At 45.3% G+C, this 16,848-nt stretch overlaps 1 protein-coding gene across 1 annotated transcript in view; it reads right to left on the bottom strand.

The window, feature by feature from the left end:
• LOC137437392 (insulin-like growth factor 2 mRNA-binding protein 3-A) overlaps positions 1–16,848 on the bottom strand; it is a 180,640-nt gene that overhangs the window by 7,434 nt on the left and 156,358 nt on the right. The window contains exons 8-12 of the mRNA XM_068131709.2: positions 12,604–12,726; positions 9,350–9,485; positions 7,267–7,392; positions 7,006–7,125; positions 6,776–6,850 (exon numbers count right to left, since the gene is read on the bottom strand). Of these exons, the coding sequence (XP_067987810.1) occupies positions 6,776–6,850; positions 7,006–7,125; positions 7,267–7,392; positions 9,350–9,485; positions 12,604–12,726 (580 nt within the window). The remainder of the gene's footprint in view (positions 1–6,775; positions 6,851–7,005; positions 7,126–7,266; positions 7,393–9,349; positions 9,486–12,603; positions 12,727–16,848) is intronic.

Below are 16,848 nucleotides of genomic sequence, written 5' to 3'. Positions count from 1 at the left end.
GTGTTACCCCCACACACAGGGCTGGATTTACCTTTTGTGGGTCTAGTCTGGCACCAAACAAATTTGTGAGCCCCCATTTGGGGAACCATTGGGAAAAAATTTTTTCCATGGGAAGAAATATACATATTATGGTGGGGCACTTTGAACCATGGTTCGACCTGCCCCACCATTGCAGGTTCAGGATTCCCCAAACAACACCATTATCTAAAAATGCATGCTCACTTTCTATGTCCAAAGAAGATCAGTAATTGATGCCTTTACAATTAGCCAGACTTCTTACACTGTCAGCTTAAATTGACAGACCCAAGTTTTCTGCTGCACCTATAGTACTAGATAAAGAAGAACTTACCCTATGAAATGTATTTCGGCCGTCTTCGCTCACATAAGGCTCAAAATAACAAGTTTCCATAATTCCCCCAAAAGCATTTCCATCACTAATTTTGTCTCCAATAGTTTCTTAAAAGTCCCACTCATCAGTTTCAACATACTAAGAACCTTCAGAGTTGCTAATGACAGTGGAATCAATATCGGAATCAGAGCTCGACATGCAGCATTTCTCTATGCAAGCCGCTATTGGGATTAAAGTGGGTTCTGAGTGTGACGTCACTGGCGAAATCGAAAAATCGACGCTTTAGGGCTTTAGGGCACTTTGTGATTGGCAATAAAAAAAATTTAAATTTTTACGCTTCAAATTTGACTGTGATTAATGATATTCAATGATTTTCAGGAAAAAAAAAATTAATTTTGCTTTAGCTGGCAATAGAGGGAGTTGTACATGGAACAATATAAATTACATTGGCATATAACCATGGAATATAAGGACTATTTAAAGACAATTATCGGATTGAAGCAACAGACCTTTCTGAAGTTATATACGCAGTTTCGTTGTAAAGTAACCATTTCCTGGATAGCATTGAATTTCAAACTGGAGCAGGCACACGGTAGAGCGCATACCTCCGCCAGGCTGAACAATTAATTTTTTGTATCCACTGATGGACCGGATATGGATTTGCACCTCAACCAAAATGGAATGGGCTTGTTTTTGTCACCTAACCAACTCATCCACCAAGTTGTTATAATCCGTCCACAACATTTTGAAAAACCATTCTATATAATCGCTTTGGCAACATCTCTCAACGGTGAAAAATCACTTAAAATCGCAAATTCGCATATCTGGATATAGATCCGGATCTTCACCAAAATCAAATCAATTCGTTCTTATCACACACCCAACCTGTTCACCAAATTTCAGCCGAATCCGTCCACAACGTTTTGAACAGATATCCTGCTCACAGACAAACAGACAGGGGTGAAAACATAAGTTCTGTCTACCTTCGGTGGTGGAGATAATAAAGTATAGACATCAGAAGAATTTAAAACGTGTACAATAATAGAGGGGCTGGCTTGGGATGTTAGGATCCCGAGTTCGAATCCCGGTCGATCGTTGAATGCCAGGTGGGTTGACTCAGCCTGTCATCCTTCCGAGGTCGGCAAATTGAGTACCAGCTTGCTGGGATGAATGTGCCGGTGTGCGGCCCGGTTTAGAATAGGTACACCATATCCCTGCATGTCATAAGAGGCGACTAAAGGGTTGGTTTCAGGAAGGGCACCCGGGCATAAAAACATTTCCTCAAAAAGGGAACCATGATGATTGTCATGGGGCCCGCAAGGCTAACCCCCACCCCAGCAGGGAAAATGACTTTAAAACGGGATTTTTTTTTTTTTTTTTTTTACAATAATAGAAGGGCACAGAGAATAATAGAGGGCTTTTTTTTACAATAGAGGGCTAAACTTTTGGGCACAGAGAAAATCAAAGTGCATCATGTGAGGGAATAATAAACAAATGGAGGTGTGCAAGGTGGATGCACAGTGGCGTAAGGGTACCACACTCGGTGGTGTAATGGTTAGAGAATATTTTTGGGGGCTGAGAGGTCAGTGGCAACTACAATTTATAAAATTTTGACAACTACAATGAAAGTGGATTATTTGCACCTGACAGTGCTTTCACAGTCCAGATATGCATGGCCTATCCTGACTTACACCTGAGCATGTTATAATAAATTTAAGGAGTGTTATGTTCATGGGCGTCGATGGGTGGGGGACGCGGGGGGTGACATTTCCCCCCCCCCCCCCCACTTTTTTGACGAGTGGGGATTATCCCCCCCATTTTCTACTTGAATACAACATAAAATGCGTTGCTCTGTACAATCCACACAGGCCCGGATGCAGAAAGTTCTCCAAATACATAATCCAAGTATGTATAAATCAATATTAACTTTCCCCAAATAAGTTACCTCTTAAAATCGACACTGCGCTGGTTGGCATTATTTAATAACAGAGAGCGGTATCGGCTCGTGCATGTCGTGTTGGATTTCATTGGTCGAAGCACGGAGTGCACAATGTACGCATGCGCGAAAAATGTATCACGTGATTCGTGAACACTGAAAGTTTGATACTGGTAGACATTCCCGCTGCAGTGCAGTTACAAAATACAATTATGTTCCTTCACGTTTTCTTCCGAAGGAGCCTCGTTGCTCGCCCATAGTAAAATTGTTAGGTAAGAAAAATTTATTTAGTTGTTACATTTGAGAAAGTGCTAACTGAGCCAGAATTGCTTCAATTTTAGTGAATATTCGAATCCAGCTCCGGATACAAGAGTTTTTAAAATCTGAAGTGATTCTTCACCATTGAGTGATAGGGCCAAAAACAATAAATAACGTGATATTTAAAGTTGTGGACGACTTGCGACAAAACTTGGTGGACGAGTTGGTTCGGCAACAAGAACAAGACAATTAGATTTGGGTCAGTTCGGGATCCAGATCTGACCTATCAGAGGATACAAAATGTAAACTGTTCACCCTGGCCGAGGTATGCTCTCTAGTTTATAAGTGACATTCTAGTTTATAAATGTTGTAGTCCAAACTTTATAGACGTACGCACATTGTAATGGTACAGCACTGTATATACTTTATAGAGGATCTAACATTCTAATTAGTACAGACGGTCAAATGTGTTTTGTGGCCCCGCGCCCATCAGGCTGATTGACAGCCATTGTCCTGCCCACCCCTCTTGGCACTTCATTGCCCAATGTGTAAATATTCAGTTACACCTACTTTTCATGGAATCCTATTCATATTCAGTCAAGTTATGAAGAATGTTGGGGTGTCATGGACGTTCCCACTGTAAAATGCAGGAGATTCGGTTTGAACAAAGTACTGAGCTTAACCTAATGTTGAGTTAGTCTGAAAAGATGAATTACAAATGGGATATTTTTGTCCTGTCAATTTTGTAGTTCAGCCATGCTGTCTTTGTGTGCCCTTTGTGTGCTGCTGTCACAGAATTGTCACAAGATGGGAAATTTTTTTTTTTTGGAAAACGACCAAAAAAAACAAACCATTTTTTAAATGAAAATTAAAAAAAACACAAAAATATGCAACACACAAAGGGTTAATGAGTGTTATTTGATGTGAAAATCCTCCACAGACGACTGATTGGTTGGCATTTAAATAGGTTTTTTTTTATAGTTCGTATCTTGGTAGGTTTTAATTTTTGAGGAATTGTGTGTCATTCCTACAATAGGAAGTCTTCCAACTTCCTGATATATCATCAATTCAATTTTAAATTTGATATCAAATTTCAAATTGGTGACTTTATTTATGTGATTATATCAAATTCATGGGAATTACAAAAAACATAATCATCTTCTTCATAGCCACTTCAAAATAATTTTCCCCCAAAAATGTCCCGCGATCGACGCCCCTGGTTACGTTTATGGGGGTAGGTAAGAGAATACAGTAGGAAAGGTAGAATTGTATCGCAATAGTTTGGACCGTGTGATGCGTAGGAGCATTTTGATGTACATAAGTAGGGAAAATGTAGCTTAAGGTTGTTTTGATGTGCATCATACGGGGGATGATGCTGTGCTAATGAGAGTAGGGTTCAAGCTTAATTTCCCCTGTAGGTGAAACCCTCTGTGGCAATCCCTAAAATTATAACAACCACCGGCCAAGTGATTCATGATCCCTGGACACTTACAGCAAAGATCCACCCAGGGGAGGCAGAGTAACCATGGTACGGTGGGCGGTGGGGAACAGGGCCGGCAGTCATGCCACCGAGTGATGCGGGTGAAGTGGGAGTGGGAGTAAGGAAAAAATCCCTGTGAAATCCCCCCAAAAAATGAGAATCCCCTAGTGGGAGTGAGGAAAAAAAGAAGCACTTGGTTGTTGGACGTGAAGCTGGCCATTTTTGTTTGCCATGAGGGGAGCAGTTTTATACCACAATTGCTTTATTTTCGGTATTTTCGTCCACGTTAATTTTCTTATAAATTGTTGTGCATTTTATTTGTCGCATTTAGTCCGTGGGCTGAGTAGGGTTTACATGTACCCCTCCCCCACAACTTAACGTCTCGGGTATGTCCATGTACCCCCCACCCTAGGGGTTAGGAAAAACCATGTTAAAAAAAAAACCACCTTTTAGAGGCCATTTTTCCCCGCAAGCGGGGGTTGGCCTTTTTCGGGAACTGTGGTTGTTGTTGTTTTTCGGTCCCCTTTTTGAAGCAATGTTTTACGGCCGGATGCCCTTCCTGACGCCAACCCTTTTTGCCGCCTTTAACGACAAGCAGGGAATTACCAGTGAACTGGTACTCAATTTGCCGACCTCGGAAGGATGACAGGCTGAGTCAACCCCCCTGGCGTTAATTCAGTGATTGACCGGGATTCGAACCCAGGATCCTAGGATCCTAAGCCGGCACCCTAGCCGCTAGCCCAACACCAGGGACTCATTCAGAAAGTTAACAGAAAAAAAACTCATTCCCTCATAGTTTGACCTCTGGTGACCTCATTAGTGACCTCATTTGCATATAACACATATCATTGTAAAGAGTGTCCCAGGACAAACATTTTGAGGGGTCATATCCAACCATAGGATGACTAGGTAAAAAGTTATGGCCATTTGAATTTCGCCTACCCCTAATTTTCGGAAATCACTGACACAGGGGGGGTAACATCAAAATATGCGTGGGAGGTACCTTGGGAATGAGTTTTTTTTCTGTTAACATGGTTTTTCCTAACCCCTAGGGTGGGGGGTACATGGACATACCCGGGAAGTTAAGTTGTGGGGGGGGGTGCATGTAAACCCTACTCAGCCCACGGACTAATTGTGTTTTGGTTTCGGGGACTAAACCCGTGTGTTCGTATAATTAAACGCTTCGTGTCTCTTCCCTCTCACGCACGTCAGTAACTGCCAAAGATTGAGATCGCTTCAGGAGTTAAAGCTGGTTCGGCCCATCCGTCCCAGGCTAGTACGAACTAGCTACGGACTTGACAGGAGCATGCATTCGAGGAAATGGTAGATGACAAGAAGACAGAAACCATTCCCTTGACTGACCAGCTGTGTAACTTTGACTATGTTACAGCATTATAAAACTCTGCATTGATCAAACTTGAATAAATTGCCAAATTGGTTAAGTTCTGGAAAGTTTGATCAGGCCAGTTCTGGCTAAAAGCCTGAATGTACTGTCACCTATGTATGTGCTCTTGTAGCGGCTATCGCTGGGTTTTCACAATCGCCTTGCACCTATCAAGGACGCGGAGCGATCACCATGCCGGGCTCGTCCAGGACGCCCGGGCAGGCCCGCGCTCAACTTGCCAGGCCTCGGTCGGGACGCCCGGGCAGGCTCGCCCTCAACTTGCCAGGCCGTACTACGGCCTACCACCCCCAAGCAAACGGGTTGTGCGAGCGATTCCACCGCTCCATGAAGGCCGCGCTCATGGCCGGCCTTCAAGACGGCGGTTGGGCCGACCGGCTGCCGTGGGTCCTTTTGGGCCTCCGCACGGCCCCCAAGGAGGACCTCCAGGCATCCACCGCCGAGCTTGTCTATGGCCAGGCGCTACGCGTCCCGGGCGAATTCGTGCCCGACGCTACCAGTCCCTGGTCCGCAGCTCACCAGCGCTCGGACCTCCAGGAGGCCGCCCGACGGTTTGCCCCCGTGCCAACATCCCACCACGGTGACCCCCAGTCCTACGTCCCCCCAGCACTTCGCACAGCGGAGTATGTTTTTGTGCGTCACGACGCACATCGGGGGCCACTCCGGCCGCCATACGACGGGCCCTTCCGGGTGCTGCGACGGGACGACAAGTCGTTCGTCATCGACATCGGTGGCAGGTCGGACCGGATTGTGGTGGACCGCCTCAAGCCGGCGCACGTGGACGTCGACCACCCACCACGGGTGGCCCTTCCGCCGCGGCGAGGCCGCCCCCCGTCCACGGTGCCCCCCACTCGACCGCCCACCACCACACCGGACCCCCTCCCACGACCCGCCAGGGGTCGCTTCGGCCGGGTCATCAGGACCCCCCTCAAATTGACCCTGCCGGTGCAAGTCGATTCTGGGGGGATGTGTGTAGCGGCTACCGCTGGGTTTTCACAATCGCCTTGCACCTATCAAGGACGCGGAGCGATCACCATGCCGGGCTCGTCCAGGACGCCCGGGCAGGCCCGCGCTCAACTTGCCAGGCCTCGGCCGGGACGCCCGGGCATGCCCGGGCATGCCCGGGCAGGCTCGCCCTCAACTTGCCAGGCCGCAGCCAGGACGCTGGGCCACGCCCCCTCTCGCCTTTCCTGGGCAAACGCTCCGGGATGATATATATTGCTGCCCGATAAACGGGCTTTTCAGAGTGCCTGAGTGTTTGGTTTGATTAAAGCAACTCGGCTGAATTCCAGCTTTTTGTCGCGTCCATTCTTCCGATCGACGTGGGAGCCCCAGCTCCTTCACTCTCACCTTAAACTGAGCTTCAGGTGGACCCGTGATGGTAACTCTTCTCTCTCGTGCATCGGGAGTCTCTGGAGGAGCGATCTGTGGATCCACACACGTGTCACAAAAGGAAATTCAATGCTCAACTTACTGGTAGTAATTTGGGAAGAGTAACATACTATTAGTAGTTAAATCAATTTCTGGACAAGTTGTCACATCTGATCAAGCAATTTCCATGATTACATTGGTAACTTTACCTTGATGGAAGCTCCAGCAAAGCGAGCCAGCTGTTTGATGTGTTGCCCCTTTTTGCCAATGATTGCACCCACTGACTGTGTCGGGATGAACAGAAACACCGTCTCTGGCTCAGGTTGCTGCTTTAAGGTTGGAGACAAAGAGGAGGAGGAAGAGGGAGGAAAGGAGAGGGAGGGGGAACAGATGAGACCTGTAAAATGGGAACCGTTTCAATGCCATCCCGTATGAGCCATGCGGGTCAACGGTGTCGTTATGATATTTACCATGAATGGTGGGTAAGAGGAAGGCATAGAGGCACCCGAGAGTGAGGACGATGGAAGTACGGATCCACTGGAAGGAAAAATCCCCAAAGCATTGAGGTTCAAGCCTGGAATGAGGTTGGACTGTTGCTGGAAGAGAAACATATGGACAATCTGTGTGCGACCAGGCCATTTTCTCTAGTATAGCTTTAATTTTCAGAGTTGAAATAAAAGAATCAGCATTTTTTGCTTCTGCTTGAAAATGCAATTATTTTGGATTTAGTTTTAGCTAATTCTCTTGAATGCATGACAGGTGTTAGTAGCTAACAAAAAACACAGAATATGTCATGAACTGCTGATAAATAAAGTCACCCCTACACCACTTAATGTATACCCCAACATCGGCACGACTGGCCTTCGTTCTTCGACAGCAGTTAGGCAGGTTATTTTCTTTAGTTAATTACATCAGTCATCTGACCCCAGTTGTGAAGAGATGCTGATTAAGGGAGATCCTTGTAAGCCAAATATGTGGTTTTCCCCCCAAATGTAAGTCGTCATACATATCAAGATGTGCGAGTTGCGATGAATACTGTCTGAGCGCGGCTGCTTCGTAGCCTTCTCATCCACAATGATGCAAGTCAACCCTGCGAACTGGAAACTGCATCCCCGGGCATAGATGAATTTCAAAATAATTTATGCGGTGGCCGCCATGTTTTGTCCATGATTGGTCGAAGCCCGTATTATATTGTGAGGTCACATATTTTCCATACCTGATAAAACAATGGCTGCCCTTACATATGCTGGGTGATTCAACGATGTTGCATTCTCTGCTTCATGGTACATTCATCCATATAACGATGTAAAGCAAAAAAAAATTCCGCACTTTGGATCGAGAAATTAGAATGTCATGTAATAAAAAATAAAAAAACCACCTTTAGAGGCCATTTTTCCCCGCAAGCAGGGGTTGGCCTTTTTCGGGAACCGTGGTTGTTGTTGTTTTTTGGTCCCCTTTTTGAAGCAATATTTTACGGCCGGATGCCCTTCCTGACGCCAACCCTTTTTGCCGCCTTTAAAGACAAACAGGTAATTACCAGTGAACTGGTACTCAATTAGCCGACCTCGGAAGGATGACAGGCTGAGTCAACCCCCCTGGCGTTAATTCAGCGATCGACCGGGATTCGAACCCAGGATCCTAGGATCCTAAGCCGGCACCCTAGCCGCTAGCCCAACACCAAAGTTCATGTAATAATATTCTCTATTACCAGCAGGGGGCACTATACCCTGGAGCACTTCATTTCACAATGGGATATTTAGTCAAATGTCATATCGGGTATTTAGACATTGGGGTTACCACGGTATCTTTTGCAATTAGAAGAAACATTGACTGCAGCAGCTTAGGCAAATAAATAATTTATTTTGTAGGTCACGTGCTAGAACAGTGATAAATGACAATGACAATCGTTCCGTCAGAACAGTGATAATCATGGCTATGGAACCCTTCAATATAAGACGACAATGGCTCAGATGTTTTGGGTCGTATACTGTAGTTCGGTTCCAGCCTGACAAGCAGTTGAATTTTTAATCCTTTAGTTCTTACATCTCTCACCAAGCAGTACTTAGCTAGTGTGGCGAGTAAGCAAATACCCCTGACATGAGTTGAGGGAGGCCTCCTTCCTGCAGAGAACAGAGAAGTCGGCTGATGTGAATAAGTAAATGATTGGATGATTATTACTATTCGTATGCAGCCTGCGGCTGCTGGATGCATCATTGCTGGAAGCGTAGCTGTGCCGCTGATGCAGTGCCCCGTTTCCAGTAATCTGGTACTCATTTTGCCTACCTAGGAAGGATTACAGGCTTAATCAACCTACCTGGTGTTATTTAACGGCACGAAATGGGCTCAAACTCAAGAACCTAATATCTTAAGGCAGCCACCGGAACCATGAAGCCAACACCATGGGATGAATGAATGAACCACTTTAAATCGCTTGACTTGTTCGATTTTAATGGCTGGGCATTATTATCCACATTGCAAAAGGTAACGTCCCAATTACAATTGAGACCTTACAAGTCTGTTGGATGGGTAGTGTGAAAACAGTGAAACACTTACGCTCATTGCAGCGACGTCACATTCGTAGGCCTCACGGATCTTCTTCATGATTTCTTCCTCGGCCTGGCAGCACGCGTCGATGGTGCCACGCACGGTAATGGTCCGCTCCAGGTTATACAGTGTCAGATCCTGCAGCCTGTGGTCATATCAATATGCACAGTTATTTATTTACATTCGTGACTGCCATCAACAACAACAACAACAACAACAACGGGCATTTTAAGGCCATTTTCCCTGCAAGAGCGGGGATTAGCCTTGCGGTCCCCATGACAATCTTCTCCATTTTGCCCTATTTTCTGCATCTCCCCTTGTTAACCCCCTTGCCCACATTTCTTCTTCCACCACCTTCAGCCAAGTCTTTCACGGTCTTCCCCGTCCTCTACTTCCTTCTACATTCATTTCCATCACTCTTCTCAACCAGTCACTTTCATCCTTCCTCAACACATGACCAAACCATCTCAAACTGTTCCTCTTCACAGCATCAATCACAGGCTCCATTCCCATCATCTTTCGCAATTCATCATTTGTCTTCCTCTCTCTCAACGATACTCCACACATCCACCGAACCATTCGCATTTCCACCCTTTCCAGCCTTCGTTGCTGCTCTACATTCATTACTGAACTATGTTCGTTCGTGACTACGTTACTACGTTCGTGACTACGTTACTACGTTCGTGACTACGTTACTACGTTCGTGACTACGTTACTACGTTCGTGACTGCCATCGCTCCATCAAAATATGATTTGCTCATTAACAGTCCCACCCATTCACAATCCAAGCCCAATGGAGGTGCTCCAAGACATGTTCGCCCCTAGAGCTGCTCTAAGACATGTTCTTATTACCTAGTCTGTGAGAATATATTACCAGCTTTTTTACAAATCTATTACCAGCTGGACAATATTACAATCTCAAACTTCTTTCCTGAAATTCCTAGTTGTGTCAATTTGCAATCACTTGTGTGTGTGTGTGTGTGTGTGTGTGTGTTTGGCTGTTTGTGTATGTGTTTATCAGTCTGTGTCTGTCTATCAGTCTATGTCTGTGTATCTGTCTGTGTATCTGTCTGTGTATCTGTCTGTGTATCTGGCTGTGTCTGCAGGTCTGTGTATGTTCTGTCTGTCTGTCTGGGCTGTAATTGTTTACCATTTGAGCTTGTCATCAAATTTTCAACAAAGCCTTAGTATGAGAATATGGAGAAGAGAAATTAATAATTTAGTCAAAAGGACATAAGGCCAAAAGGTCAACGTCGCATAAAATCACCAATTTTCATCCCATTGACTGGAACTTGAAGGAATTTGCATATTGGGTCACTGAATTGGTTCACCATTCAAAAGCTAGAAGCCGATGTTGTTTTGGGTTTTTTTTTGATCAAAAGATCAAAGGTCAAGGTTGCATAAAATCATCAATTTTCACCCGCAGCACATAGGTAATGCAGGTAATGTTAGTCATCTTGTTAATAAGGTAAAGTTTATAGGTAGCATATATTAGGCCGAGAAAAATATATTTCCGGTCTCTGGTCAGCGTGCGCATCGATTTTGATCCTGCGCGTCAACAATTATTTTTTTCCAAATTTCCAACGGTACCTACAACAGCGCATGCCTGTTGTTGCTGGGCCGGCGCGCTATCTCGGGAAATACGGGTATGTGAGGGTCGCCATTGGTATCGACGTTTGCGCACGGTTCTGCCCTACAAAACTACATTTAGTTTGTCCAAATCCAACCAGCCGTTCCAAAGATGAGTAGTGTTGTGTGCCGTGACGTCATGAATCCAATCGGCTGGATATTGTCATTTATTGAAACGAAGATGTTCTTTGTCGGGTTCGTGTGAAGCAACCAGAAGGCCTAGAGAGCTGCGGGTGGTCTCGTTAGTTAGGCCTGGATCCTATCTCGTTTATCATGAAGTTGTAAGTGTCTGTGATAATCTGGTGGACTGGGAGAAGAGAACGTGGGAGACCATCGGCCTGTTAGACCACTTGCGCATGCGCAGTGTTGACGCGATCGACGCATTGGAATGTTTGACGGTACGGCGAGGCGATCTCGACAACGAAATGGCAGTCTATAATATGCTTGAATAACTTAATGATTTTCAGAATAAATACATTTTAAAATAACTTAAGCTTGTGTTCATTATTTACAAAAAAGGCCTACAAGTCCCATTGGCTGTCTTTAATTTCTCTCTGGACAGCGCCACGTCAGACGAGGAGGACCACAAGGCATGAGGACACAAGAAACACCTCTATCTGTGCAATCCATGCTTTAAAAAAAAACAAAAAAAAAAACGCATCGCTGCATCAATTCTGGAACTTTGGTCTGACCAGAGACCAGCAATATATTTTTTTCGGCCTTATCCAGTTTCTAATAACTTGTTCATTTCTTTGCCCTCAAATAAATTTTGTATCCTGAGTCGTGCCTAAAAATGCTTTATATCTGGCCATCTGTATCCAGATGTCACTCGTTTTGTAGACAATTGCATTCTTGTTTTTTTAAAGTTATTCCCTGAAACGGGTTGAAGACTTAATAAAATTAAATTCTTTCATCCAATTGATCTGAAATTTTAAGAATTTGTATGTTGGGTCATTGAATTTGTTCACATATTAAAAGCAAGCCGATTGTTTTGAGGTCAATGGGTCAAAGGTCAAGGCCACAAAATTGTTAATTTCCATCTGATTGACTTGAAATTTGAGCAGGGTTTGCAGATTTGGTCACTGAAGCCTATTACTTTTGAGGATAAAAGGTCATGCTCACCTGAAATGGTGAATTATTTTGTATTTTTTTTCCCACTGTTTTCATAATTTTTAGAATAGGGAAGAAGAAGAAGTCCGAATATAAAGTGGATGCGGACGGGGCTTTACATTTTCAGATGCTATTTGGTGTTTGTTATTTATAGATATTTTTCCAAATAACGCAATACTCTGAATCAACATAAGAAACGGATCATGTGATTGGCTTTATTGGTATGTAGGACCAAGATGATACAGCAGAGTGGTTCGAGGATTGCATTGCACCGTGGTCCATATATAATGGTGGAGCTTTAATGGTGCTTCTCAAAAATAAAATCAGAATTGGGGTATGTATGGCTTCAGGAATGACAGAAATACAACAAACAGACTGGATTAATTAAATATTAAAATGGAACGCCTGCATGATATCACACAGGAAGTGCAGCACTACCCTGATGGAGATTAAAGCAATACACACAAGTTTGTTCTCGATCAATAAGCTCTACCTATGAGTCAATGAGGGAAGGACAAACTCACGAAGAGATGGTGATTTTCGTGGACGTTTCTTGCTCGATCTTTTTCAGATTTTTTCCCTCCTTGCCAATGAGGCGGCCGACAAAGTTATTGTGTGCCAGGATTTTCAGAGGGATCTCCTCGGCCCTGTGCACGGAAAGGGAGTGCAGTTCAGTGAATGTTCATGTTAGTGCTAAATAAGGTGTCCAAATGCAATGAGATGACCCTGCAAATTAGGGAGGATATAAAGACATAAACTTATTAAATGAGGGAGGAATGACCGGGTGTGGCTCCGACATCACATCGAGAATAAAAGAGCGGAACTAGAGTGCAGTAAGGAAAAAAAAAGTGGGAGATGTCCGTCAGAAATATTAAATAAAGGTTGTTCGCCTCCTCTCCCTTTTATAAGGGGTTAGGTCTAATGGTGCCAAGCTCCTGCCCTGTCTTGACCACTATACTCTTCCACTCCTCTCTTTTCTCAGTCAACCCTCTGCACACTCCAACCACCCCCACCTTACTGATATCGCTCTTCACACAATCCTCCCATCTCAAACATGATCTACCTCTTTTCCACCTACCTCTACAAATAAAGGACTCTACAAGAATAGAATATTTATGTGACAAAATCAGGAAACAAACCAGAATTAATCTGCTTAACAGAAACTTTCCTCTTTCAAGAAGTCTCTGATTCCTTAATATCTCTCCCTGGTTACTCCCTCCTCCAGTATGATAGACCTGCGCCTCGTCCTGGAGGTGGGGTTGCTATCTTTATCAAAAACTCTCTTCCTCACTCTCCTTGCACTGCCCTCTCCCCACCGCACCCCCAAGAGTACCTCTGGCTACGGCTTCTTCTCCGCTCCCACCTTTTGTTCTGTACCGTCCTCCAAACAGTGATGACTCCATTTACATCTCCCTGCCTGACATGGACCAAATTATATCCACTCATCCCAACTCTCTCTTCCTCATATGTGGTGACTTCAACTGTCATCATGCCAGCTGGCTGGGTGTATGTACCTCTCGCTCCAGTCATAGCATCTCAGCAAAGGACTTCTGCGACTCATTGGGACTGACACAATCTGTCAATTTCCCGACCCGGATCTCAGTCAACGGTACATCATCTCTTCTAGACTTGGTTATGACGAACTTCCCTGCAAATGTCTGCTGTTCTTCTTCTGCTCCAATCAGTAAATCTGATCATTTCCTTGTTAAAGTGGACATCTCTGGCCATTCTCAGAGAGCCTCCTCAGCGCCGACGAGTCTGGCATTTCACTCAGGCCAACTGACATGGTCTTCAAGCAGCCATCGATCATCTGGATTGCTCTCCCATCTCTACTGCCTCTGACATCACCTCATCCTGGGAATTCTTCCAAAGTAAATTGCTCTCTCTCATGCACAGATTTATCCCATCTCGTCTTCAGTTGTCATGCCCTTCCTCCCGTCCATAGTACACTGAATCTTGTGGTGAGACAGTGGCCCTGAAAACAGCTCACCTTCACCACCTGGAAGGCAAATCCAACTGAAAGTAATCTCAGTTCCTTTGACAAAGCTCGGAACAAGTGTGTGTCTACCCTCAGGAGAGCCAGGAAACAATATCTCTTTACTCTCAAGACTCTATCTCTCTTACTTTACTTGACTTTTGCTCAAGGTTATCCCTGGTGTTGGGCTAGCGGCTAGGGTGCCGGCTTAGGATCCTAGGATCCTGGGTTCGAATCCCGGTCGATCGCTGAATTAACGCCAGGGGGGTTGACTCAGCCTGTCATCCTTCCGAGGTCGGCAAATTGAGTACCAGTTCACTGGTAATTCCCTGTTTGTCGTTAAAGGCGGCAAAAAGGGTTGGCGTCAGGAAGGGCATCTGGCCGTAAAACATTGCTTCAAAAAGGGGACCGAAAAACAACAACAACCACAGTTCCCGAAAAAGGCCAACCCCCGCTTTGCGGGGAAAAAATGGCCTCTAAAGGTAGTTTTTTTTTGGGTTTTTTTCTCAAGACTGGACTCTCAAATCTGTCTCCCTCCTCCAAATCCTGGTGGTGTCTGGTCAAATCTGTTTCTGGTGTTTGTTCCCACTCCATCCCCTCCCTTACCTCAAACGGCTACACAGGTGACTCTGCACGTGAAAAAGCCGAATGCCTCAACTCTGTGTTTGCGTCACAATCTTGTGCCCCAAACCCATCTCTCTCTGTACCCACCTTATCCAGTCGAGCCCAGATGCTCCTGGACTCTGTGTCCTTCTCGCCTGACAAGGTGGAGAAGTTTCTGTCAAACCTCGACTCTGATTCTGAAACTGGACCAGACGGCACCAGCCCACGGGTCCTAAAATGCTGCTCTGCCGGTCTATCTAACCCTCTCTCTGTTCTCTTCACCCTCTCTTTTGCTCAAGGTCATCTGCCATCTGCTTGGAAATCAGCCAACATTACCGCTTTACACAAAAAATGTGCAAAAAAAGATCCTTGCAACTACAGACCAATCAGCCTGCTCCCAATAATCAGCAAGGTCATGGAATCCATCATCGCTTCTGATATCAAATCTCTCCTCTTCTCCAATGGCTTGATCTCGGATCATCAATTTGGATTCAGACCAGGTCACTCTACTCTGAGCAGCATGTCCTGCAATGTCTGCTGTCTCAACAATGGATGGAGGCCCTCAATGCCAAACATGAAATCAGAGTTGTCTCCCTTGACATATCACGTGCCTTCGATATGGTCTGGCACCCCGCCCTGCTCACCAAGCTCTCCTCCTATGGTATCCATGGAAATCTCCACGCATGGCTTGCAGACTTCCTCTCTAGTCGCAGTCAACGTGTGGCCCTGAATGGAATTCTCTCATCTCCCCTTCCTGGTCAGGCTGGAGTTCCCCAAGGCAGTGTTCTGGGCCATGTGCTTTTTCTGGTCTTCATTAATGATCTCTCCGACTCTCTGGAAAATCCTCTCTATCTCTTTGCTGATGACTCTACTCTCTGCCGCTCCATGCCTCATCCCTGAGATCGGCAGGCAGCATCCTCTTCACTCTCTGCAGACCTCAACAAAATCAGACTGGTCAAACTAGTGGAACATGTCTTTCAATCCTGACAAATCTCACACTCTCACTTTGTATCTCCGTAAAGACCATCTGGACAACCCTCTCGTCTACTTTCTGAACAATCCTCTTGAAGAAGTTCTGTCACTCAAGCTTTTGGATCTCACTATCTGCCATGATCTGCCCTGGGAAACCACATTTCCAGGATGGCCTCCAAAGCCAGTCGCCGTCTGGGCATCCTCCGTCGTGCGAAATCCTTTCTGGGCACTTCTGGGCAAGTTTGTGCTCCTCACCATATACAAAGCGTTCATCCGCAGCTCAATGGAATACTGCTCTCCCCTCTTGGCTCGTGGTCACAAGTAGCTCGGCTTCACGCTGTTAAAACCAAAGCTTTCAGAATCATTGGAATCGCCCATGATGCAGCTGGTTCTGAGGGCCTTTCTCTTTCTCACCACAGGCAGGTAGTTGGTCCTTCTGTCTTCCACTGACTCCTCTCTGGCCTTGCTACCCCTGCTCTGTCTGTGCTCTGTCTGCCAAATTTTCCTGCAGGATGCACAAGATCTGCCAGCAACCCTCTTTTTTTTTCTTTTTTTTTGTATACAAGATCGAGGCTCGTGAAAGAGCGAAAACCAAGACTCCACACTATTAGATGACTCTTCTGGTGAAATCGCCAAAACCAAGACTCTCTGCTCACCTTCACTCTTTCATTTCTCTTTTCTCCTGCCTCTGGAACAAACTCCCTCACTCTCTTCAATCCCACTCCTCCCTCCAGGTCTTTAAAACAGCTATTCACCACCATTTCTTATCTTCCCCCATCCAAAACCTTGATCTTTTCTACCCCCGTTAAAGCACCCCAAATCCACCTCTTCAAATCTCCAAATTATTTCCTGAAATTCCTAGTTGTCAATTTGTTTCATACCATGTAAGCCTTCTAATAGCATGGTGTACTGTGACATGTGATAAGCCATCTAAAGCATGGTGTACTGTGACATGTGATACGCCTTCTAATAGCATGGTGTACTGTGATGTGTGATAAGCCTTTGAATAGCATGGTGTACTGTGACATGTGATAAGCCATCTAATAGCATGGTGTACTGTGACGTGTGATAAGCCTTCTAATAGCATGGTGTACTGTGACATGTGATAAGCCATCTGATAGCAAGGTGTACTGTGACATGTGATAAGCCATCTAATAGCATGGTGTACTGTGACGTGTGATAAGCCATCTAATAGCATGGTGTACTGTGACATGTGATA

This window comes from Myxine glutinosa, chromosome 12 (assembly GCF_964187855.1).
Source record: "Myxine glutinosa chromosome 12, kmMyxGlut1.1, whole genome shotgun sequence".
NCBI lineage: Eukaryota > Metazoa > Chordata > Myxini > Myxiniformes > Myxinidae > Myxine > Myxine glutinosa.
This window is presented reverse-complemented; position numbering and strand designations above follow the sequence as displayed.